A 25,186-nucleotide genomic window follows, 5' to 3' on the forward strand; every position below is an offset into this window, starting at 1 on the left:
AGATGAGTTTATGTTTTCACAAGAGTCACAATGAAGTTAGGGTCTACATAGACTTTGATTGTAAATAGTCTTATCTGTAGTAATACAATCCTGCTTATTGTTTATGGATTGTGAAGATAAAGCGCTTTAGGAGGGGAGGTAAAGTCCACGTCCACGCCGAGGACAGTGTGGCCGAGTCACCCAACGTGTGAGCGTGCAATCCAACTTCTAATCAACAGTCAAATTTATTTGAAAAATACATATGATTTAATCCATGATCAAATCCAACTTACCATCTCTTTGTGTTTTCTGCAGGCTGTAAAAGAGAGGAAGACACATGAACGGACTTTTTGTAATGTTTGGTTTAAAGCACCTTATTTCCCTTTATTGATTGTACACCCAAATGTAAAGTGTAGATTTAAGGCGAGAATATAAATTAGCAACATGCGATAATTCCCTCTTCTGTTAACTATAACAGGTTGAATCATCAAAACAAAGAATACAGAAACACCCTGCTACTGTTTGGGAGCAGCAGACATAAAGTCGATGATAAAAATATTATCATCTAATAAAGTCCTGATAAAAAGTCACTATTGCTCGAAGGCTATCTTTATTTATTTATTTATTTATATAAAAGGAACCATGTAAATACCACCAATTGATGCACTGTGCCAGATTATAGCTTTAAACTATTTTGCAAGTCAAACAAGGACAAAACAATAACACATTAAAAGTAAAAGACATGATACAAAGATATAGCATAAAGAACATACTAGACACCCAGTACAGCGCTACACACAACATTATGGTTTCCCCCCGATCCCACAAATAATATATATTCCAACACAATTAATTTATTTATTTTAAATTTAAAGAAAATATTTAGAATTTTTTTTTAAATGTGCTATAAAATTCCAGCCCAAACACAAGTGACTCTTCTGAATGAAATGTGCAATGACACATGCTGAGATCTGAATAATTAGCACTGTATTAGATTAGCGGATTGACAGAAAAGGAATCATTGATACATTTTTTCTAAATGGAACATTTAAACATTTAAAGTGTATTCGTTTTCATATAATTATAAATTGACGACTTTGAAGTGCTGATACAACAAAACCCTAAATAGTGTATTTGGTATTTTGGGGACTTACCTGTACTCTGCCTGACCTCCACACATCCACAAGAGCAGAATCAGAAACCTGAACGCATCCATGGCTAACTGTTGGTCAGCACGACAGACACAGAGAGACTGAACCAAGCACCTTATAAAGAGGGCTAAGATGAAGGGGTGATGGGTGGATGCTGAATTCTAGCAGTACATGATGTTGCAAAATGTGTAAATGAGTAACTGTTAGTGATAAAAAAAGGGTGTGTTATCGTTCCTTGTGATTCTCTAGGTGTATCTGTGCGTGTGTGTGTGTGTGTGTGTGTGCGTGTGTGTGACCTCTCAGCAGGTCTCAGGGTGGGTGGGGATTCCCATCAAACATTTTATTCCACATGACCATCTTGTCGAGAGGCTTTTTAGAGCTCATTGTGTAATAAACCGAACACATAGATCACAGGGACGCACCTTATCACCATCTACTGTAAGTCTCAGAAGAAGACCCGTTTCAGTCTGCATCTTTTGTTTGAATCGGACTTTATTCAGATTGTAATCACACATCACGTATTTGGACACTTTAGACTCAACTAGACAAAATCAAAATAAAATGTCAACTCAACTCGGACTTAAACCCCAAAGACTCTTGACTTCACATGAAGTATACTTGTGATGTTTCCCACAGGCCCAAATATGAAAAATTATGATTATCTAAAATTTTCCAGCATAAAATTAATGAAGTCCAGACACACTTTTTTGTTGAAAAATATGATAGCATTTAAAATGGCATTAGATTTGGTGAGGAGTCTTTCATGACCTTCTGAGAACCCAAGACAAAGTGTAGGACTCGGAGCGCAGTATTTGACCTTGGACCTGTCAGTCTCGACATAACCCGGCCATGGACTTCACTTGGGACTTGAGGACTTGAGACTTATTGTAACAAAACTATGAGTTGGTCCCTTCACTTCAGCTCTCTTTTTTTCCAAGCAATACTATTGTGTATAATTATTATTATTAATGAAACGCATAAAAGGGATATTGATTGTTTAATTCTTATTTGAGGATTCAGACTAGATGGGGTTGAACCGACGTCTCGGTTTTGTTCTGTCTGTGTCTTTTGTTACACGGATCAAATTGTTGTTAAACTTTGTTTTCCATAGCAACCGGACATTGACCTCGGGCTACCTCCGTCATAAGTGACATCGTCTCCAGGGTTATCTGTGACAGTCATCTAATTACTGCGTTAAAGGGCCTTACTTTAGGGTTTTACGGGTGTCTACGCCCGCGTTGAGCCACATTAATACATTTCTTTACCATCACAGGAATAACTATTCAGATGTTTTTTTGAAAATCTTTTTATTTATATTGATTATTTTACAACCACCATTTGAAGGATGAAGGAGACACTTGTAATCCTTTCAATTCCTGTCAACGACCATCTTTCTCAGAGCTGCAGCCAACTGGTGTTTGAATACAGAGTGTGTTTGGAGAGAATGCTCTTTATTTTTATGTTCTGATCTTTTCAGCTTTTTTGATCACATTAGTGTACTGAATGCAAGCGTCCTGCCTTATGTTTTAAACACTTATGATAAATAATATTGTGATTTTTTTCAAAATAAGTAAAACCATCTGAATGATTAATAAGCAGTCCTAGTTTACGCTCGCTAAAGCAGCATGTAAATATGACCAAAAAAAAGCATTTAACTCGAGCTGTTCTGTAGTGGAGACTTGGACTTCACGATCATAAAAAGAAGATCAACATGAGTCAGTTATCTGCATGCGTGTGTGGATGTCCTTTTGTCATAAAGATAGTGGGACAGGAGGAAACTCCTCCACAGTGAGGGTCCTTGTATTGATTGGTGACTGAGGAAACACCTTGTTAGGGTTGTGGTTTTGATCTCACATATTTTATCTTACTTAAACCTTTTTCCGAGTATATTATTCATAGTGGAGTAGCAGAATATATATATATATATATATATATATATATATATATATATATATATATATATATATTTAGACCTCACAAGGTTAAAGGGCTCATATGTGTTGTGTTGGGCTGCTTGTTTCATCACAGTGTGTGCTGGCACTCTACTGATATGACTTGATGACATGAAGGTCATGAAGAACAACTGTCTGTATCTGGTATCTGAAAGGAACGGCCTGATTAAGAAAATGTCTTTGGCTGAGAGCCGGTAAAATACACTTGTTTAAGCCAAAATGAATGCACATCACTACCTATGTGCTGTCTCGCCTCACATGTTTTTTATGAATCATGGTTTTATCTGGATCCTTTTCCTGCCTCCTCACATAGCCCATCTGACAACATATTACTTTACTGTTTCACTTTGCCTTTGCTTCTTTACTGAAGTCTTTGTGTTTCCCTCCCGTACCCACACCTCTCCAAACATTACATGACCTTCCAGCCTCTGAACATTTTGCACTTTAATTATGCCATACTTGCACAGCTATGCCGCATTTGCACTAACATGCCATTCAAATGTACAACCTTGCTGCTTAATTTATATACTGTTCCATGGATTTCATATATTTTCATACTGTTCATGTCAGGGATGCGGGTGGGAGGCAGGACTCAAACGCAGACTTGTCAGGAAAACAAAAGACTTTAATAGTCAAAAGGCCAAAAACACAGGAACCGGGAGGAAAAACAGCAGGCAAGAAACTAAGCACATCCACAACAAGAGACAATGACGCGACCAGTGACACAAGAGACACACGGCTTAAATACACAAGGGAGGTGCAGGTGATTGGACACAGGTGGAAACTATTAGACGATCACAGGGGATGACGGGACAAGGCAGGAAGTGAAGTTACCCGGGGACACGAGTGGCAGAAAACTACAAAATACAACAGGAAGTGAACCACACCGTGACATGTTCTTATTCGTCTTATTTATATATACCACATAGATATACTCTACCCTTTATCTGCTTTCTTGCACTTCTGGTTAGATGCGACTGCATTTTGTTGTCTCAGTACCTGTACTCTGTGCAATGACAATAAAGTGGAATCAAATCTTATCTAATGGTGGTTACATCCGATGGTGGTTCTGATGTTGGTTGCATCTGATGTTTTGTTTTTTATGGGCGGTGTTTTCCTGTACCCCTTGTGAGGGTTCCGGGAGAGAAGATGTCGAATGTGTACAACTGTTAAGGCAAATTTGTAATTTTGGGCTAATCAAAATCAAAATGAATTGAATTGAATGTGTGAATGGGGTTTGTCATGGCATGTGCATTTTCTCAAATATATAAAAAACATTTGAATCCGCGGAAGAAAAGCTTGATGCTCATTTAAAGCATAAAATAGATCATGTTCATAGATCTGCAGTACAGTGGCAGACAGATCCGCATTATTACACGAAAAACATTTTCTGGCAAATAAAATGTACATTTACATTACAGCTACCATAGGCATCTGGTATGAGGGAGACACTTGTAGTCCTTTCAACCCTTTGTCCATGAATTACGCTGTATCTCTAAGGTGAGTAGTTCTAATTGATATTGATATGATATTGACGATATGACAAAGAGAGCCAATCAGAGGGCAGCAAAATAAAATTAATTATGAGGCCCTGTAGTTTTCTGAAATATTAGACAGGGAGGAAATTTAAGATGCAGAGAAATTGCAACGCATCAGTGTTTGAGGACAGACGTTTCCGTTGTAAACTCAGCGAGTTGGGCCTCTGTAGAGGCCACATTATAATGCTTCATCTCCCACAATCATCCAAGACAACACTTCTTTAAGCAGGTTGACAATTTTGATACTCAACCTGTGTGTCTTATGAAATCTCCATACTGAATCTGAAAAGTGAATCTCACTTGAATGGCTTTTTACTTCAAAGAGAGCAAAATTTGTATCTAATTATGTATGCTTAAATTATTCTGGAGTACATTTAAATACAACATTCAAAAAGAGTTGATACTTAATTGCAATTTATTCTAACATATGTTCAAAGTTAGACAAAACATGCGGTCTGCTTTATAAGCTTGGTTGACTCTAATATACAATTATAGATTTTAAATGTAGAGAAAACATGATCAGGCGTCGTTGGAAACACCCTGAGGAAGTGCCGTTCAGCTAATGAATCACTGATCTTTGTACCAATGTGCAAAACACTTCTCCAATACATGTCCTTAGCAACAAACTGGGTGTGGCCCGGAGATATTTAAGCAAAGTACAAGTGGATGTGCGTATATCATTATTATGGCCGTGTCTTATTGGAGACATATCTAAAGTCTAAAGTCAAAAGCTCAACATCCTTTTTTTTCACATAACATATTTAACGTTCTACTTCACCCACACACAAGTGGAGGGTGGGTGGTCAATCTAGCATGTTGTGACAATACACATCGTGCTAAAACACCTTGTCAACGGTGCTGTTTTCAGCTCTTGGGACTGAAGTGTTCTCCTGGACTGTGGGGCAATGAGACACATCAATGATGAAGAGCTATTTACTGTACAATTCCAGAAAAATGTTTAACCCACTCTGCTGTTTACGATTATAACTAGATTGTACAGCAGCGTAGTCCTGGTCCACACAGCGTGTACTTCTGTCCACAGTGTTTATAGAACAAGTGGTGGAAAGCCATCGCAAACCCTCTCCCTTCTCTCAACACAGGTGTCCTTATTGAGGACAGTAGCGGCGGAGTAGATGGAGTACGATAAGCAGTGGCGGCCCCACCATGAGCGACGAAAAATAAATTATTATTTTTTGTTGTTTATTATATTAAAAACACATGTTACAAATAGTCAATATCTGTGGTTTTGAAACGTGGATTGTATAACGTTACCCGGTAATATTTGTAAATTAATGATATCTGCGCAAAATATATGCTTTTCGTGTCTCGGCGGCAGTGTCCTTCCAAGAAGACCCGACTCGGACTCGGTACGAGAGGAGAACTATCCAGGAGGTCCGTCAGTTCATTGGTCTGGCCTCGTACTATCGACGATTTGTGAAAGACTTCGCCACAGTAGCTGAACCCCTCCACAACCTCACCAAGAAGTCTGCCCAGTTCCAGTGGACCTCAGAATGCCAAGAGGCGATTGATGAGCTGAAACAAAGACTGATCACCACACCAGTCCTGGGATACCCATTGGATGAGGGAAACATGATACTGAACACTGATGCAAGAGACACTGGCATCGGTGCCGTGCTGTCCCAGGTTCAACAGGGCAAAGAGTGCGTATTGGCGTATGGAAGCCGTAAATTATCCAAAACTGAACAGAATTATTGCACCACACGGCGAGAACTGCTAGACGTAGTGGAGTTTGTGTCACATTTCCAACAGTACCTTCTGGGACGGCATTTTACTGAAGGCGCACTGATCACAGCAGTCTCCGTTGACCAGCAAGAATGCGGGAACCAGAGGGTCAGCTCGCCAGGTGGCTGGAGAAGCTTTGTGAGCACGACTTTGAGATCATCTATCGACCAGGCCGGCTCCACAACAATGCCGACAGCCTCTCTAGACAGTCCTGCCCTTGCAGGCTTCCTGGTCCCGCCCCCGCGCCCGGGAGCGTCTGTCACCAAGCTGTGCAGTGTGATTTGGACTCCGTTATCGGTGAGGGGACACTGAGTCACGCACTTTTCTGTGGCTGGTCTCCAGAGGAATTACAGGAGGCTCAGAAGGCTGATCTGGACATCGTGCCGATCCGGGCATGGATGAAGGCCAGTGAAGAACGGCCCACGTGGACTACTGTTGCCCCATACAGTCCAGCCACAAAGACATACTGGAGCCAGTGGAGACGGCTCTACATCCGAGATGGTGTCCTGGTCAGACGGTTCTATTGTCTGGATGACATTCAGTATTATCCACAAATTGTGCTACCCCGCGCCCATCAGCCTGCAGTCATGAAACAGATGCATGACGGACCAATCGGTGGACATTTTGGAGTTGAGCACACAGTGGCATGGCTCCAGACTGTTACGCTGGTGGGGCCACAAGGGTCTAGACTCAAAAGCAGACTCGAGGCGGAGTAGTCAGAGGCAAAAATAGTCTTTACTTCAGGCAGGGGTTCGGTACACGGGTAGTCAGACGGAGAAGGTGGATCAATCCAAATCGGCAGGCAAAGGTTAACGGAGGGACGGAAAAGGGTCAAAACATGGGATGGCACACTAAGTAGAAGAGTCCCTCCCACACTCACGTCCCTTAGCCAGCCTTCTTTTGCACACGGCTCTGTTGTCTGTTCTGAATGTTAGATGTAATTATTATTATTGATAGTAAGATGAAGCAAGAAGGTAAAATCACGTCAGAAAACATTGCACAAGAATCTAATTCACAACAACCCACTTTCAACAGCTTTGATTAACTTTACTTTGATGAACACTTTATGTGAATATTTTTAAGATACAGTTGAAATGATACATACCAGGAAGGCTGCAGAGACAGAAGGTTCACAATAAAATAACCAATTCATGGTTTATACAGATGTGTTTGAATGAATAGACAGAATGATGATGCATACCACCTGCTTTTGAACCCTAGAGCCTTTTGTTGATGTCTGGTTGTTGATGATGATGGTGATACAGAAATAGCTGTTAAACACAAACATGAGAGAACAATACTGTTAAAGTTTGTCAAAATAAATTGAAATAGAAACAAAACACTTTTCTGTTCTGCCTCAGCATTTTTTGGCCTCTGCTTTGAAAACGTTTGACCCATGATAAAAAGTGTAATAACTATTTTCTTTCTGATAAATGGGGAACCCTGTGAGTGTTCTTATGTGTACAAATCTGTTTACATGTTACTTGTGAAGAAATGAATATAACACACAAAAAAATGAATTCTGAGATTCGCCTGAAATAAAATCACTAACAGCCCTTTAGGGGGCGTGGTTCGGGCAAGAAAGTTTTTTTATTCTAGTTATCAAGTCGAAGTTATTACACAATTGTGTGTATCATACATATTGTATTTATTTCACTATGTTTGTTAATGTATTATCACATCTATCTATGATTTACAGACCTATTGAATGAATGTGACATGTTCGATCACGTTCTTTGGAACTCTTATTTTGAAGTCAGTTCTTACGCGCCACTACCGACACCAAAATAACATATGGGCTGGCTTGACTCCGTATGGCAAGCTTGTGCATACTGTATGTATGCATTGTTGACCCATTTGGTTACTGCTACTACTCGTTATTGTTATTTATTTAGTAGGGCGAACGTACCGGGCGAACGTATCGTACGTAGATCGCCGTGACTTGATCGATTGAAAAGTAGCTCGCGAGCCGAAAAGATGTGGGCACCACCGCCCTCGAGAAGGAAAGGGAGCTTTTTCAGGGAGTCAATGCCGGAGAAATACACACCGTCAGCTAAGAGGACAGTGTTTGCACAAATAAAATGACTACAGCTTTTCCTCTCTAATCAATGGCTGCGATGGCCGAGTGGTTAAGGCGTTGGACTTGAAATCCAATGGGATCTTCCCGCGCAGGTTCGAACCCTGCTCGCAGCGTAAATATGAAATATCCATGTGGGTAATTCCTTTTCTAGCAGACGTCTTCTTTGATTTAAGGCTGGATATACGATTATACGATTTTTATGGGAAATAGCAATACTTCATTATTAACGGAAACGCAATATTCAAAAGGTACTAGTTGGTATAAAAGGCACCGCTGGGATTCGAACCCAGGATCTCCTGTTTACTAGACAGGCGCTTTAACCAACTAAGCCACGGCGCCGCCTGTCACATGCGGTCGATATAACATGTTTCATAGCTTCTTTGTTGGCTTTATGTATTATGTTTGTACTCTATCGTTTCATCGGTGCTATTTCAGAGCCTTGGTTTACTCATTTCAGCTGACAGACGAGGAAATACATCATGTTTGGGCTGGATTCACTCACGGTGGCTGTTGTGTAGTAACGAAATGCTACCACAGAGTCGCGCTACGAAATCCTACGATCACGTTGCAATATTTTGCGATGGGTAATTTTTCATTATCCCAACTACAGGACCCCCTTATTGATGAGCATGGGAACCCATTGTTGACCTTCTCAATGGAGGTTCTCATGATAATACAGCCTATTATCTGAGATTGTTTCATTAAACATACTTATGTGACCCTTAATGATAGCCTATTGCCGGATCTTTTCCTATAATTGCAATCTAAAATATTGCCTAGAAATCGAGAATAAACCTTCAGAAACTACATACAGTTATTATGATTACTCAAAATACCACACATTCTTTATAAACATAACCCACATATTTTCTTCTTTATGTAACTTTCTTTATCCATGAGTTACTTCCTGTTACTAATCACCCCCTGACCACCAGGCCACCACCTTCCTCTCACATTCAGTCTGTTATTAGAACATTCCCTATTTGGAATGCACACTGTCATATACGCCTCATGGAGCCAAATACAAATCATCAATACAAATCATTAGTCATATTGTACATTTTGTTTAATATATTAAATTATGTATACATTTATCTGCCGGGTTAATATCTCTGAAAATGAAATAATCTCGGGTTTATCAAAGATAAAGGTTTGTACTACACGCTACCAGTCCCAGCTGTGGAGAAAATGATACAGCTATATATTCATAAAGCATTCATAGGTCCGTGTACTTTAAGTGGGATTTTGTTGTATTTGTATTACGTCCTGTTTTATTTAATAATAATAATAATAATAATAATACTTTTAATTTGTAATGCACTTTATATTTAAGAAAATCCCAAAGTGCTACATGATAAAACAGGTAAGTGCTAACAATAAAAACACATGGAGAGTTTGAAAAAAAAAAGAAAAAGGGCACGAGTTCACTCAAAAGCTCTCCTAAAAAGGTGGGTTTTTAGGCCACGTTTAAAAGCATCCACAGTCTGTGTTGAGGTCTGTGAGGTGAGGAGTTCCTTGAGGTAGGGGGGGGCTTCACCATGGATGCACTGGTGGGTAAGGAGGGAGACCTTATACTCAACCCTGAGTGAGACAGGAAGCCAAGAAGCCATTTATTCTTACCTGTTCACTTGCTGCACTTGTGTGTTTGCCCAGCTGTGGGTTTTTTCAAAGCAAAAGCAGTGGATACCTCAAACGTCCAAACAAGATATCTAGGAACTTCCTGAGGGGGACTGTGTTTGGCATGGACGGGGAACTGCATGATGGATATGAATCATTATACCGTGAATGTTCTTATGGATTCTAGTAAGAAAAAGCATTGAATTCACTCATCCAACTGAATTGTGAGACACGTTAGTGTTTCAAAGCCCACGATGCATGCATTCTTTTGGTCATTTTCCTTCAAACATTCCAGTATAGTTCCAGTATATTTTCTTTACATGTGTGTCAGGAAAATGGAACTGGATGAGTCAAATTTGTCAGACATCATTTGTCAACTACAGACATGGAGAAGATATTAAATGTGGCAGAGCACGTTTCTGACTCAACTTTACAATGTGACCCACGACTTCATCACCCATTATTCTTCTTCTGGGTCGTCCTCTACATTTAAAGGAAATGTTGAGCAGCTCCCCGCACCACAATGCTCCAAAACATTTTAGTCTTTTACCTACAATTAATTTCACTTCACGTCCAAATGAAATGTAGGAAGCTCCCAGCACTTACCAAAGGAAATGTCAGCACACATTGTTTTACAGTTCGTATGAATACAGAAAACAACTCACAGAAAGCTGTAGTTTGTAACAAAAAGAAAATAATATTTAATGTTTACAAAAATATCATATTCACCTGACACAAATGCACGAAAAGTCGGGCTGTTCTACCTCCTTTTAGTGACTCCTAATGACAACTAAAGATTATGACGCATCAGTGGAGGATTCTCTCACGTAGCTGCCCATCATTTATTGTGACACAGTGCTGTGTGTTCACGTTCTTCTAATGAAGAAACATCTATTTGCTCAGAGGTACAAAGGCTTCATATTCTCGCTTTGTCTTAGCTTGTATCCTTGTATTCTGAATATATTATGTTTAGACTTTCTTAATCCACCATGTCTCCAATAATCCGTACACACACACACACACACACACACACACACACACACACACACACACACACACACACACACACACACACACACACACACACAAACACACACACACACACACACACACACACACACAAACACACACACATAGCTGGATCTGATTTCTATGTCTTTTTCTGCCCATGTGTTGCTCATGTGAATTGTCAAGGGAGCAGGAAGTAGTTATAAAGTCACAGAGGGCTCCTCTGGAATGGGAGAAAGTGAGTAACATTTTATAAATAAATGGTGTTCCACAGAGTTTTCCCATGTCTTGGCTTTGGGGAGGAAGCGTGCTCGGTTTGAGTGAAGTTGCTTAACACACAACCTACAACCAGCAGCAGAAGAATCTGTTCTCCATTTGTTAGGAGCAGCTCTCCGGTGCTATTTCTTCTCATAAAACTCTCACTTTACTGGAAGTGTGCTGCGTTTGTGGAGCCAAACTGTTAAGAGAGCCAGTTGGAAGAATGTGCTCAGGGTCGAGCCTCGACTTGCACTGACGATTCTGAGGGGTTGAACCATCTGCAGTGCACGGGGGGAGATGGGAAACACCGGGGGGAAAGTTGACTGCGGATGGCGGGGCATGTTTGTCATGGTCCTGTGAGGGATGAGTCACTGCCAGGAGGTGTGTAGAAGTCTGTGCACTTTGTTTTTTTACATTTAGAAGAACATTGAAAAATGTAAAAGTTAGGCTAAAGGGTCCAGGTGGAAAATTCAATAACTTTTTAAAATAAATTAACGATAAATATACAAAGCCTTCCAGGTTGCCATGGTCACAGATGACAGGACATCTGTGTCCCTGCTGGTAGCCACACACCACGTCTAATCATCTAATTATGTCCATTTATGTAACACTGTTACGAGTCACCACGAAACACAACAGCAGCGTTGCTGCGGTGGAGCTCTGAAGTGGAGCCAAGACAAGTGAGCCCTTAAGGAGAATGCTGCTCTACAAAAAGGACCTGATATGCAGTTTTCAAAAGCATAATTGCCTTTTAATACTTGACAAAATAACATGTCTAAAACATATGAGAAATATGAATACGAGCCAACATGACTAATATGTTAACACACTTCAGACTTTGTCTTTTACTTTGTCATCGCTCTGCATTTGTGTACCTCCACCACTCATTCACCTTTTCAGCACTTCACATTAAATCTTGGGCTGTACTTATTTTTTCCATGTATTTTGGTTCACTCAATATGGGCGATGATCAAAATTACACAATGAGTGAAGTAAAGTGCCTCCTGTTTCCTTGTGGTACGGGTTGGATGTGTCAGTAGGTGAGGAATAGGGTGGGGTGAGAGGTGAATGAAGAAGTGTATTTCATTGGAAAAGTCTCTTATGCAACATTAATGTGTTTGTATGGTTTTTTTGTGCGTGCACACAAATCCACACCCCAAGCCCACTGGGTTAAAGAGCGCCAGACTATTTGTTTTGTCTTCTTGCAAAACATTGTTGTTAATGTCAGGGGAGATAAGGGTGCAGAGCTGGATAACAGACGGAGGGTTGGTGCAAATGTGGCAAAAGCAGACGGTGAGTCACTCTCCTGTGCAGGTAGGAAGGAAGAGACCGGAGGAAGCTAAGTCAGGACTTGGCTTGCAGATATATTACAGTATTTCTGCAAAAACAAAGGAGAGAAAAGGCAGAGGCCAAATGGAGACCTCCTAAACAGAACCATGGGTCTTCAATCTTGAATATCCCAGACTAACAACCTTCCCACACTTCCCACAGGAGACAGTGACAAACGTACAGTAGTTATTTTAACAAACGCACTTATTTCAACCAACACCATGATCTTTTGCTGAAGCTAACCTAACATAGCTTAGCTGCCTGAGAAGGTTCTGCAGTGATCACTCTTGTTGTTGGACATTCGCAGGAAAATGCAAGAAAAATGAGAAATAACTTTTCGCAACAAACTGTCAAATGAGGATGTGTTGCTTTGTCAACCCAACTTTCAACCCAACCACCTTCCAAACAGATTTTGATGAAAGAAATATTCTGCCAGGTGTGGATGCTTGAACGCCCTTCAAAGTAGAAAGTAAAGTAGAATTGCAATTGTAGCTTGACAAAAAATCTTTCAACACAAAATCCCAATTAGCTCAATCAACAACTTCGGAAACAAGACCGACCTCATGTTCTGTCCTTCTCTTTCTGAAAGTACATCAGAACATTTGTTTGTGTATGTGTGACAGAGTGGCTCAGTCCACTTCAATTTACCTGTCTAGTGGGTTGGTCTAACTCAGGTGGCTTGCCACCTATGCACCTCCAATCACGGTGGGATACCCAGCTGCAAACAATTATTCCCCGTCGTTGTGATCACAGGGCGGGGCTCTCCCCTGGAGAGTATATGTTTCAGTACACCTACCTGTGGTGGGTCTTCCTCTCCGCTTCTCGGGGGTATAATGGTTGCTTGGGGGCTCCTGTGAGACTCACCTGGTCGTGGCATTCGTGGGCTTTGGGTAAGTTAGGGTAATATCATTTGTTGGGCATTGTTTGGTGGTAGCTGATGCGCCTGTCTGCATAGTCAGCCGTGGTTTGGAGGTTGCGGCTGAGGGAGCGTGCCTGCAGGAAGCTGGTGTGGCAACTTCCCATTCTGTGCCATCAACGGTACTCACCAGCTTGTCGGCTGAGTTTGCTTGAAAGAGCGTGGTTCTCCAGCCTGGTGTATTTCAAGTGTGACACCATATTCCGACGGTAGGCTGTCTCATCTGTACTGTGATTGCAGTTGCTCTGGCCAGCTGTTTTAAGCGATGTGTTAATTTGCAGCCAAGCGGCACTGGCCTGATGCACGGCTGACCAGCGGATCACCTGCGGAGGCAAGCCCCACAAGATATTGCGGAAACCCCCTCCACTGCTGTTCTGTCTGAACTCGTTTTGTGAATTAATCATTCTTTTCTTTGTTTTTGTTTGAGTGTGTGGGCCCCGTGGCCGATATTTTGTGTTTATTAATTGTTTTCTTTCTTTATTTAAGGAACAGGAGTTTCTTGGGCTGCTGGTAAGAGTGGTTGACTGAGCCTGGTGGTGGCGGTCCCCTTCGTTTGATTTTTATTACTTCATCATATATTCAGCTGTGTGGTTTTCTTTTATTTTGTTTGGTTTTCTTTGCTGTGACATTAGGGACCGTCCACCCCCACCTTTTTCTCAGAAGTCGTCTCTGCCAGCGAGCCCTCAGTCTTCTGTCCCCCTTTTCCTGGTTTGATTTATTTCTTTTCGTAACATGGATGACTTTTAAGCATTTTTCATTGTTTTGGTCTAATCGTGTATCAATTTATAGACCATATCACTAGTCTCGAGACTGTCTTTTAAGAACGATGTACTCATAAATAAACGTATAATTTTGTATAATGGAATCACGTCTAGTGCCGGTGTTGTTCGAATCTGTGTCCTGTTGCTGACCATAATTAGGTGCTCCATGTCATTAATTCCGGGGGTGAAATTCCCACGGTGGCGTTGCTCGTATATTAATTAAGATTATTTGGTCGTCCTCCCGACATTGCTACATATGCTCCCTAACCTGAGGAAGTAAACTTCCTTTAGTGCATTCATGTTTGCGTTCTCCATTGCCTGCAGAAGCTTAAAGAGTTCATGGAGATGTTTGTGCTGTTTGTTTTTGTGCACACTCCATGGCAACCTGAGGAAATACCAGATGAAGTTAGGCCAAGTCCACATCAGGGCCAAAATGCCAAGAGTCCACTGTGTTATCTGTACAATTCACTGCGGAGCTTATCTAGATGAATGCACTGCAGGGTGGGAGAGCTGGTAAGGGAGGTGTTCCAAATGCATTGTGTTTGGTCTAGTTCTATCATGTAACTGTGCATGTCTAAATGAATGCAAGTGTGTATACAAACGCAGCATGCTGAACATCAGTCTGTACTTTGGGTCCGTTCACCGTAACCTCACCCACTTACTCACTCTAACCACATGCAGGTTAACACAGGCCAAGCGGTAGTTTCCAATCCTTTTCCCTTTAAACTCCTACATTGCGGTTCTCCATCAGAGATCGTACCGTACATCCTGTTGCTTACACAAGGGGCGTCTTCCGCTCAGAGCAATGGAAAGATTATGTAAGAAAGTTTAGAATTCTGAAGGATGAAGTGCTGCTTTATTAGTTGAATCTGAAGGACATTCAACAAGAGGAGAATCAAGTAAGGACTGTTCCTACACCGTGTCAAAACAGCATGTAGGATTGAAAGCGAGACACATGTAACATTGTTACGACTCATAAAAGTATCAAATCAACCATAACACATGGCTACCGTCTCCCCATAAAACAATTCAATTCAGATAGTAACCTGAGAACAAAAGAAAGTGCCGCCGAAGGGCCAACGGGAGCAGCAGGGTCAAAGAGGAGGAGAAATACTTTATAATCATTTTAAATGCTTTTATGTCTGAAACGTTTACAGAACATTATAGGAAAAACACCAGGTTCACGTATAAGACATGTTCTCTTAATATAGAGCTGTTCAGTTATAAATATATCTAAATTAGTTTTCCTTAGATAGCGCAGAAGGCCAATATTTGTACGTAGTTTGATACTTAAATACTGAGTACAATTTTATAATACTATAATAACCGGTGGAGCCACAAATCCATGTCATGTGTTCTAAAAATGTTGACGAAGGTTTAATCCGCATCTTTGATTATTGCTGTGCTACTGTCTGTTATTATAACATTTCAAAATGTCCAAATATATTATCAGTTTGTTTTCTCAGTGTCATTTAAAATTTTTAGGTTGATTTCATTAATTGTTTTGTTCATGAGAACATTTCTTTGGTTGTTCAGTTAACCAATAAAATATTATAAAATATTGCATTTTGTAGTTTCACTTTAAACACTGTTGAACTTTCACCTTTGTAAACTCTTGCCCCACAATCTACTGCTGGGTTATTACGACAGCATGAATAATGCTACAATGTGCTCAGGTCATTCCTGTCATGGAAAGCGTCTGACTCTCTTTTGCAGAAAGAATGTGTCATTTGGACAAATTACTTAAGCCTGAGATGATGCATTTACCGGTCAGAGCAGCAGATTTCCCACTCATGTCTATGCTGTTATCAACCACACACAGCCCACTTCAACTTCCCTTTATCCTTTATAGAGGGATGCTCTTCATGATGACTGGGTTCCTACGGAAATACCACAAGTAGTACTAAAGAGTAAAAATAGGTTGGAAAAATGCAGATACATCATCACTGATTGGTGTGAAGGCCTTAAAAAGGTACCCTTAAAGTGATACCCATACCTATGGAGAACTTTCTTCATTAACTATCATCATGGTGACCCACTGGCTGGCCAATTGGTGCCACCCAGTACAGCACTTATAAGATTACAATAACCAGCGTGGCAGGAGGTCACGGAGGCTTAGCGCCCACCCTACCATTTCCCCCCAGGTTGACCCAGATAGCGTTACCTTCGCTTGCTGTTAGTTTCAAACACCGTTAGCTGCGAGCCGCCATATCAGACTTCTTCCTGTTGAGAGGCGTGCAGGCCGTCCCGGCTGTAAGGGTTGTTCCTGCTGTAATAGCAACCCAAATAAAGAAGTCTTGCTATAATATATATATACATTTTTACAAACTACAGGTATTGTCTGGATGGAATTTGGATTCTACTTGATACTGCGTTATTTTGGTTGATACTGATACCCAGCCTCCAGTCACAACTCTTTTCCTGTCAAACACACTAACTTTCCTTCCATTTCAGATGCAGCGATGCCCTCTAGCCCTGCGTTTACCATTCTCCAGTCATACCCATCATGTTGACCTTCCCTTAACTACCTGCTCACCTGCTTCATTGCTGTTTAGTCTTGAAGTTTGTGTCCTTCTGACATAGTGATCATGATACCTTTATATTAAAAACACACCACAGTTCTAGAACTGTCCAAAACAAATAAGATAACCTTTATTCCTAGTCTCTGCTGGTATGTCAGGAAATGACAATCGCTGCCCCTTGATTCATTTCCTGTTGTTAATCCCATGAGGAATGTGCTGCCATCTGAAGGGACAAAACCTGACAAAACCAGGAATCGAGATAGAGGAACCATTTGTTTTGTGTGTGAGAAAAAGATGTGTCTAAAAATGGTATCGCCTTAACGTGGATGGGCTCTCTGGTTGCATTACTAACACTGAAAATCCTAAAAGATATTCCTTTATTAGTGCCACAATGGGGAAATTCAAAGGATCCCAGCAGCAAAGTGGACATCGCACACAAGATACATGGTAAAAAAAAAGAAAAAAAAGAGACAAGACCAGCAGTGAGTAAGTTGTCTAAAAATAGACAAAAATGAAAGTAAAAAAGGAGTGCAAAAAACACAGTGGATAAATATGCTAGGCATTAAATAAATGTTACGTTTATGTACACCCAGTGTATCACAGTGGTTATTGCACATTGTCATCTTCATTGCGCATATATTTTAGTGTTCGGTTTTCAGTGATTTAATGTCATGTGGTTCACAGGGTGCACAGTTGGTTGTGCAGCCTGATGGCAGCAGGAAGACCCTGCGGTACCTCTCCTTCACACACCAGGCATGAATATATCAGCAATTAATTATTAGATTATTTTTTTGTAAATACATTTAATGTTCCTCATTATGATTTATCTTTAAAGAATGAATCCTAATGAAATTGGTGATCCTCCAGCTCCAGGAGCAGTGTTTGACCACAGTGATGCGTGGGGGAGGCCCAAGAGCGTCACGACCACGCCGGTCAGAATTTGGCAGTCAACTGAGAAGTTTTCAATGTCTTTGGGTTCAATGCCAGACAGACAAAACCTCAAGGTCAAATGGTCATCTAGAAAAACAGGGGTTTTCCAACTTTGACTCACATCATGTGCTCATTGCACTTTCCTTATTTCTTCAGTTGTTTTTTTTTAGATGTATTTCACCGAACAGAAGAAAAACAAATAAAAAAGGTTTAAAATCACAGTTCCTTCAATATAAGTTTTTCATTAGTGTTCCTGATGAAGTTGCGCACCTCTAGTCACATTCAGCTCTCCCCTGCCACTCACACTCACCTAATCAACTTATTGAGCGCACCTTTTATTCCCACCCACATCGTCAGCTCAATCACTCTCACCTGCCCTGCTGCACCCACTCGCTTCACTATGTAGACCACAGCTTCATGCCAACTTACTTCTAGATTGTTCTCGGCTTTCATGCCACACCCTCCAGAATGACAGAATCTCTCGCCGACTGCTTTCCCGTAGCTGACCGTGTCTGTTTGGACCGCCCCACCTCCCCTCCGCCCCGGTAAACTACTCCGTCTTCTGTCCTCGACCTGCAGAACGTCCTCATCTCTGGCTTCGGTCTGCCTTTCTCCCAAAGCAGATCCTGGACTAGTTTTAGTATCGTGAGATCTGCCTGGAATAAAGCTTGTTGAAACTATTTACTTACTAACTCTGCGGCTGTTGTTACGTGGTGCTCTCTGTGTCATCAGTCCACACCGATGTTAACATTATACAGTGAGTAGATGCTGGAAAAAATGTTGGCATTGTACATTCTTACTAACTTGGAATATGTGGAATTTGGTCGTTTTTGCATCTAGTCAGAGCGATGAAGTGAGCTGTGGCTTTGGCGCGCCCATAACTGAAAGTTGTTCATTAGTGAATGGTATTTGGCAGATCAAAGAATTATATTGCTGGTAAAGTCCCATTATAAAACCACATTTATAGGTTACAATGCTATTGCAGAAAGATTATACGAACATTGTAAAATCCACTTCTGGTGAAATGTTAACTTTTTTTTTTTTTTTTTTTTAAAGCAACCAGCAAAAGTCAAGCCCAGATGCAATTTTGTCAATTCGTTTTCACAACTCCGTTAACTCAATATTCTACACAGTAATCATTTCAACCCGACTACAATATTAGTGTATATTAAGCATTAATATGCACAACTGTCAATTCAGTTCTTCCTGTATATGGATGTGCCTTAGTTAAAGTTAAAGACTAGTAGTGTACGGCATGTGTTTGATATTGTCTGTTGTCTTGGCAACAGTTGATTCCCATGTTCCTGAAGCCCCCACAGTGAATTGGGTGGGCGGTACACAGCAACGTTCCGTTCACTGCTGCATCGGGAATAAACCACATCCTCAGGCGCTGTGGGCGTATGCCAAGTTAGTTGTGCTGATGCATTCTGTGTATTTTTGGCAACACTGTCTCAACAAAAAGTGGGATGACCCGTGCAGTGACAACAGTGGCCAAACAAAGGTCTCCTTGAGTGATTCATGAGACCCCATAGGACCATCCCTCTGCTCTCATTTGGGTGTTTGTGTTCACGCTCACTTTTTTTCAAAATGTTCAAGTTGTAACTGAGGCTCTTGAGGTACGTTAGTAAATTAGATGTAAACTGATTTCACAAGGCAATATAACAACCCCACGACAAAGCACTAACCCAGAGCCAAATCCTCCCCTCTGCAATACAAGGCAGTTTAAATTGGCCCATAAATGTGCCTCACATGCATAACTGTCTTTGAAAGATGAAAGCCACAGCGTAATGACATCAGGGCAGTCTAGTTCCAAATCCTTGTTTTCTCAGTTTATAGTCTGGGTTTGTCTTGTCTTTGACATTTTGTAGACATTACGACAAACATTTTTGCGCCATTTTGAGTATTATTTATTTGAGATCTAGGAAATCCCCTAAATTTGCACATCTGTTATTCTCTGCATGATTTGGACGACCTGAAACCGCAGTCCCCTTGGTGAAAGTCCTTCGATCTGCTGGACCTGTCGCTTAAACACAGCTTCCTCCACCCGACACTTTCAACCACCTGACTGGACAATCTTGGTAGCCACGTCCTCTTTTGCCAACGTTTAGTTCAAATTGAAGAGGTATTAGTTTAGTTTCGCGTTTCCATCTGAACCAAGCTGTGTTTGCATAAAAAGAAACTGCAGAATCGTCCCCTCTCACTATTGATAATAGCTGCCAAGCACATTTCTTCTGAATACATTCCCCTTTTTCAGAACCCCCCAAATTAGACATTGAGCCCTCACATAGCTACCCATTAATGTTGTTCAAGACCCAGATGTTTTATTCGCTTTGCTTTTTAACGTCCGAGTTAAAGGCTTCAATTATGATTTTTTTTTTTTTTTCCATGCACGACAGATTTGGAAACTGAGCGATGATTCCAGTTCTTTTTATGGTAAATCGATGCTTTGTGAGTAGTGAGATTGGGAATGCTGGAAGCCATGACCAAATTTGGTATTTCAATGTGTTCACCCACACTGCATAGTTTGTCTCCCCCCTCTGGACTTTTTTTTCGGACCGGTTGGCAAGCTGGTTTAAATTAGCTGATCTGAGTCTGCTGACATCCAACAGAAGTTGATTCAATTCAATAGCTGATAAACTTTCTTTTTACTTTTTTGTCAAACCCCCTTTTTTCAAATGTTTTCTATAAAAATGGCTTTCCACAACTTTAACAAATCATTTTCTAAATATATTTTAAGGTTTTGTTCATAATACTATATTTATGATATAGTAATAGGGATTACCATTTGTTATATATAGGAATTTTGTTTTTCTTTTCTTCTTCTTCAAAATAGCCATTTATATTCATTTATATATGCATCAAAAAATGTATATATATATATATATATATATATATATATATATATATATATATATATATATATATATAAACAAACATGACAAGTTTTACACAAAGATTATAAAAACAGCAATATACATTTTCACTTCCCCATCCACAGATTACCTGTTTCTGTCATTTTCACTGGTTTGCAGGATTTATGGTGAACGTATAGAAAGTGTTGAAACAAAGACTGGAGACATTGGAATCTTAACCAATCAAGATAACAAAGTACTTCTATTCACAAGAATCAACAAGGAAATATGACACACTGGTTCTACTGGCTGTGTTTGTCCAGGGAATCGTGCCAGAGAGATTTGTGTGTTTTGAGATGGAAAACAGTTAAGTGACTTTCCAGCTGCTCTGTCATGCTTCTGGGACACAGACAGGCGGCTGAGAGGACGGTGAAGCGCAGGGAGAGTGGATGTGTGTATTCATGAAAAGGAAGCCTGTCCAGACGGCGTCGATGACATCATACACTCTAATGACTGTGTGTGTATGTGTGAGTGCGTGTGCGAGTCGGCTGGGTGGGGAGCAGGGGGGCTCTGAGCTATAAAGACAGTCATTCAGACTTGAGCACACAGAAGCTGAAAGCGCACAGACTTGCTGAACTACATTTGACACATTTCAACCAGAAGGTAAGAAACAACTGGACTAAAATGTACAGCTTTGGAAGGTAGATTTGTACATCTAATGAGAACAGTTTTTTGTTTAATGACTATCAACTGATAGATTTACAGAAGTCACTGTGGAATTTAATAGTTTCATTTTCAGCGGTGGAAATTAGTATTGTTTTTCATCCACTGATCAAAAGTGATCAGTTTTGGGTTATGTATTTCTAGGTGATTATTTTACTAATTTGCGTCTTGGGAAATCTCTAAAAGTTGGTAATGAATAATTGTAAGTTAAATGTAAAATCTCTCCAGCAATGTCCACTTCAGTAGCTTTTATATTCACCAATCTTTCTAGCTTAATTATACAAGTTATGAAGGTTTCTACTGAGGGTTTATGTATCAGCCATAGCCTGATTAATACGACATGTATTGTTTTTCTGGCTGATAGTATTTGCAGATTTATGGAGTTATGCAAAGATATCCAACTGTCTCGGTAACAACCTTACCGCAGATAATTAATCAACTGCATATTTAACCTTTTTATCAGAACACCAATTAAAAAATAACAATAACAGAAATTAACATGAAGTTCCATTGTGATATTTTGTTAAAATCTGTATTCACCTGGGCTGCTGCACACACACAACGCTCTATTGATGTCTGCAGTGGAAAACCAATGTTACTGACACACACACACACACACACACTTTCCAGCTGACACACTGCTGTGAACACACACATATCCAGCATGAGACACACACACACACACACAGGGTTGATTACTACATTTGGGCCTGGATTATTTCCAAATTTAATGTCTGTTAAACTGGAAAGATGATGCTTTAAAAGTGAGACTCCTTTATAGTAAGACCAGGCAATGAAGGGTTAAATGTGACGTCTTATTCTTTTATCGTAATGCAACAGTGCACTTTTTATTCTAAGAATTTGTTAATTTCTCAGGCTACTGGTGAGTCATTACCATAAAGCTTGACTGAAAACATCTCATCTGTATTGAGCAATCCAGCCTACTTTCTGTTCCTCAATGAAAGCAAAGCAGTGCACTCTCAAACGTGTAGAGTGCATAGTTTCTCTGGAAATTCAATTGTGTAAATTCACACTTACACTAGTTCTCTTCATTCTCTCCCAGGATGCTTTGCGTTTATACCTTCCTCTTGCTGACTTTGAGTGGAGCAGCACTGGGCTCCCTGCAGGACAAACAGACCGACTTTGGCCTGAAGGTCTTCTCAATGCTGGCCCGTGATTCTGTGGACCAGAACGTGGCTTTGTCCCCATATGGCGTGTCCTCTGTCCTGGCCATGGCTCAGCTCGGTGCTGCTGGGAATACCCGAAAGGCCTTGACCGCTGCCATGGGCTTTTCCCTGCAAGGTGGGTGGTGCATACATTAAAAGGTTCAGGGCTCTTTCTGGATCATCACCAAACAAAAGAAAGCCATCTGATCATAGGCGTAACCATAAACCGTCTCCTGCAGAGCGAGGGATGTCTCGGCAGCAGCGTCTCCTGCAACGGGACCTTTCCAGTGAGGTTGCTGTGGATACAGCCAGCGGGGTCATGGTGGAGAGGAAGATGAGCCTGGAGAAGGGGTACCGCAGAGCCCTGGCCAAGGCCTTCCAGTCCCACCCCAACCAGGTGGACTTCAACAAGCCAGACCAGGCCGTCAGCATCATCAACTCATGGGTCTCAGACCACACTGCAGGTATCAGCTGGTTAACATCTGGATTTTTCCGCAATCTTGTTCCAAATGTCATTAATGGGTTTAAACATGTTTTAAAAACCATTTGACCTCTGTCTTTTCATCTGCAGGGGCCATCCCAGAGTTCCTAGCACCTGGATCTCTGACTGATGAGACCCGCCTGGTCCTCCTCAATGCCCTCCACTTCCAGGGCCTCTGGAAGGTCCCCTTTGATCCCAAACTCACCCAGGAGAGGATGTTCCACTGCGCCAACGGCAGCAACGTGCCCGTGCACATGATGACACTCACCAACCGCTACAACTATGGTAGGTCCAACACAGTGACCCGGGGTCGCAACCTGGATGATGTGTGCTGCTTAGAAACTCGAAACTCACATCCCTCTCCTTGATCAACAGGCGAGTTTGTGACTGCTGACGGGATAGACTATGATGTCATCGAGGTCCCGTACGAGGGCGACAGACTGAGCATGCTCCTAGTGTCGCCCTTTGAACCCGAGGTGCCACTGAGCACGCTCAGTGCTGATTTGAGTAGTAAAACGATTAAGCAGTGGAGACGGGAGCTGAGGAGTGTCAAACGGCAGCTGGCCATGCCCAGGTGAGCGAGTCAAGACAGCATGTGGGTTGATACGTGAACAATGGATAAATAATGGACTATGTAAGGTTACCAGGAAACCAAAGTGAAAACTAAGGGTTTTAATGTTTTTTGTAGGTTCACTCTGAATTCTGAGGTGAATTTGAAGGCTGCTCTGCTTAAGATGGGTCTGGGAGACATGTTCAACCTGGCTACTGCTGACTTCACACGCATGAGTGAGTTAACCTCCTTTTCCACTATAAGGACCATGTTAGTTAGTTAGTTAGTTAGTTGTAGACTTTACCAGCATAGTGACTTTGGATTAAATGTGTGCCAAACGTTTGTGTATTACTGCCCTGCAGCGGACGAGAGGCTGTGTGTGTCGAAGGTTCTTCAAAAAGTGAAGATCGAGGTGGATGAGCTAGGAACCAAGGGAGCAGCAGCAACGGGTAGGCCCAGTGTTGCATCTCACACAAACACACTTATGAGTTTTAGAGTTACTATAAAATGATTAGCGATCTTAAGGTGGTGATAACTTCATCACCGTGTGTGTGTGCGTGCGCGTGTGTGCGTGTGTGTGTGTGTGTGTGTGTGTGGATTCAATTTTTCATATAATATTATGCTTATAAAGCACAAATTCCAAAATATTTGGTGGGTGTAAGGTATAACAAACTGACTTGTTTGTCATTCCTCCCCTACATTAGCTGCCGTCATGTTTTCTCGTATGGCAGTTGAGGAGATTACTCTGGACCGGCCCTTCCTCTTCCTCATCCAGCACAAACAAACAGGTATACTCTCCTGTTAAGTTTTATTTTGAAAGCCGCATTTTTATCACTTATCGTCGCAGAGTGTGAGCTTTGTCTAATGTTTTACTTCCTGTGTTCAGGTACTGTTCTGTTCATGGGTCAGTTCAACCAGCCTCAACAACAGTAACCCACTGTGAAGACTCCATTCCAGTGTGTCTGACTACTGCTGCTCATGCTCCACACACATGTTGACAATAATAGACCCGCTGTGCAGTGTAACCACTTCTTTTAACACGGCTGACAGCTTTTCTTTTTCTTAAACGAGCTTAACCCAAGAAGACAAAAGGACCCACCGATTTAAACCGAGCGACCATGGAAATACGAATTGGTCTGAGTTTGTAAATTATTTCTCTGAATGTTTGTGGTTGAATAGATGGAGAGAAATATGAAGGAAAGTTGAATAATTAAGTATTTTACTGTCTGACAACAGACACCAATGCACTGCATAAGTACACCCAAAAAGATGTATCTATTTTTTTCTATTATATTTCTAGTGTCTATTTTTTTATTGCCTATTTGTTAGAGTTGCATTTGTATTTTGCCGTATTTATATTTATTAAAATATTATATTTCACAAAGCTGCTGTGTTTTTTACTGCGGTGTTGAGACGTGTGGGGGGTCACCGCTGACCTCTTGTGTTCAAATATCCAAAAGTCTGGACGGAACCAGACCTTCCTTCACCAGTATGATCTAAGCTTTCTGTACTATATTCTCAAAATATTAAAATTCATATAGTAATATAGTGACCCTTTCGCCTATCAAAAATAACGGTAACTCAGGCTGCCGTTGGTCCGTTTTGACGTATGAAATAATCCCTGAGATGT

The 25,186-nt window shown here is 41.1% G+C and overlaps 2 protein-coding genes, 1 long non-coding RNA gene and 2 other non-coding genes across 5 annotated transcripts in view; 3 read left to right on the forward strand and 2 right to left on the reverse strand.

The window, feature by feature from the left end:
- The window catches only part of zanl (zonadhesin, like), a 38,622-nt gene extending 37,402 nt beyond the window's left edge, over positions 1-1,220 (reverse strand). Inside the window, exons 1-2 of the mRNA XM_078105724.1 lie at positions 1,134-1,220; positions 273-295 (exon numbers count right to left, since the gene is read on the reverse strand). Coding sequence (XP_077961850.1) covers positions 273-295; positions 1,134-1,195 — 85 coding nt within the window. The 5' untranslated portion in view covers positions 1,196-1,220. The remainder of the gene's footprint in view (positions 1-272; positions 296-1,133) is intronic.
- A 7,254-nt stretch (positions 1,221-8,474) lies between these two features.
- trnas-uga (transfer RNA serine (anticodon UGA)) lies at positions 8,475-8,556 on the forward strand. Its single transcript has one exon. It is a non-coding gene; the product is annotated as a tRNA-Ser (tRNA).
- Positions 8,557-8,708: 152 nt separating this feature from the next.
- Positions 8,709-8,782, reverse strand: trnat-agu (transfer RNA threonine (anticodon AGU)). Its single transcript has one exon. It is a non-coding gene; the product is annotated as a tRNA-Thr (tRNA).
- A 4,486-nt stretch (positions 8,783-13,268) lies between these two features.
- LOC144410300 (uncharacterized) lies at positions 13,269-14,436 on the forward strand. Its single transcript, XR_013468259.1, has 2 exons — positions 13,269-13,780; positions 13,853-14,436. It is a non-coding gene; the product is annotated as an uncharacterized LOC144410300 (long non-coding RNA).
- Positions 14,437-21,160: 6,724 nt separating this feature from the next.
- serpine1 (serpin peptidase inhibitor, clade E (nexin, plasminogen activator inhibitor type 1), member 1) lies at positions 21,161-24,940 on the forward strand. Its single transcript, XM_040183057.2, has 9 exons — positions 21,161-21,299; positions 22,423-22,661; positions 22,765-22,989; positions 23,097-23,291; positions 23,382-23,580; positions 23,695-23,792; positions 23,919-24,005; positions 24,261-24,344; positions 24,443-24,940. Exons 2-9 carry the CDS (start codon positions 22,424-22,426, stop codon positions 24,487-24,489), a joined length of 1,173 nt encoding a protein of 390 aa, XP_040038991.2. The 5' UTR covers positions 21,161-21,299; position 22,423; the 3' UTR covers positions 24,490-24,940.
- The last annotated feature ends 246 nt before the right edge of the window (positions 24,941-25,186 follow it).

Source organism: Gasterosteus aculeatus, chromosome 7 (genome assembly GCF_964276395.1).
Source record: "Gasterosteus aculeatus chromosome 7, fGasAcu3.hap1.1, whole genome shotgun sequence".
Lineage (NCBI taxonomy): Eukaryota > Metazoa > Chordata > Actinopteri > Perciformes > Gasterosteidae > Gasterosteus > Gasterosteus aculeatus.

Coding starts and splice junctions, on each gene's coding strand:
- serpine1 (XM_040183057.2), top strand. CDS start 22,424: ATGCTTTGCGTTTATACCTTCCTCTTGCTGACTTTGAGTGGAGCAGCA. Junction 23,581..23,694: donor CGGCAGCTGGCCATGCCCAG/GTGAGCGAGTCA, acceptor TGTTTTTTGTAG/GTTCACTCTGAATTCTGAGG. Junction 24,345..24,442: donor CATCCAGCACAAACAAACAG/GTATACTCTCCT, acceptor TCCTGTGTTCAG/GTACTGTTCTGTTCATGGGT.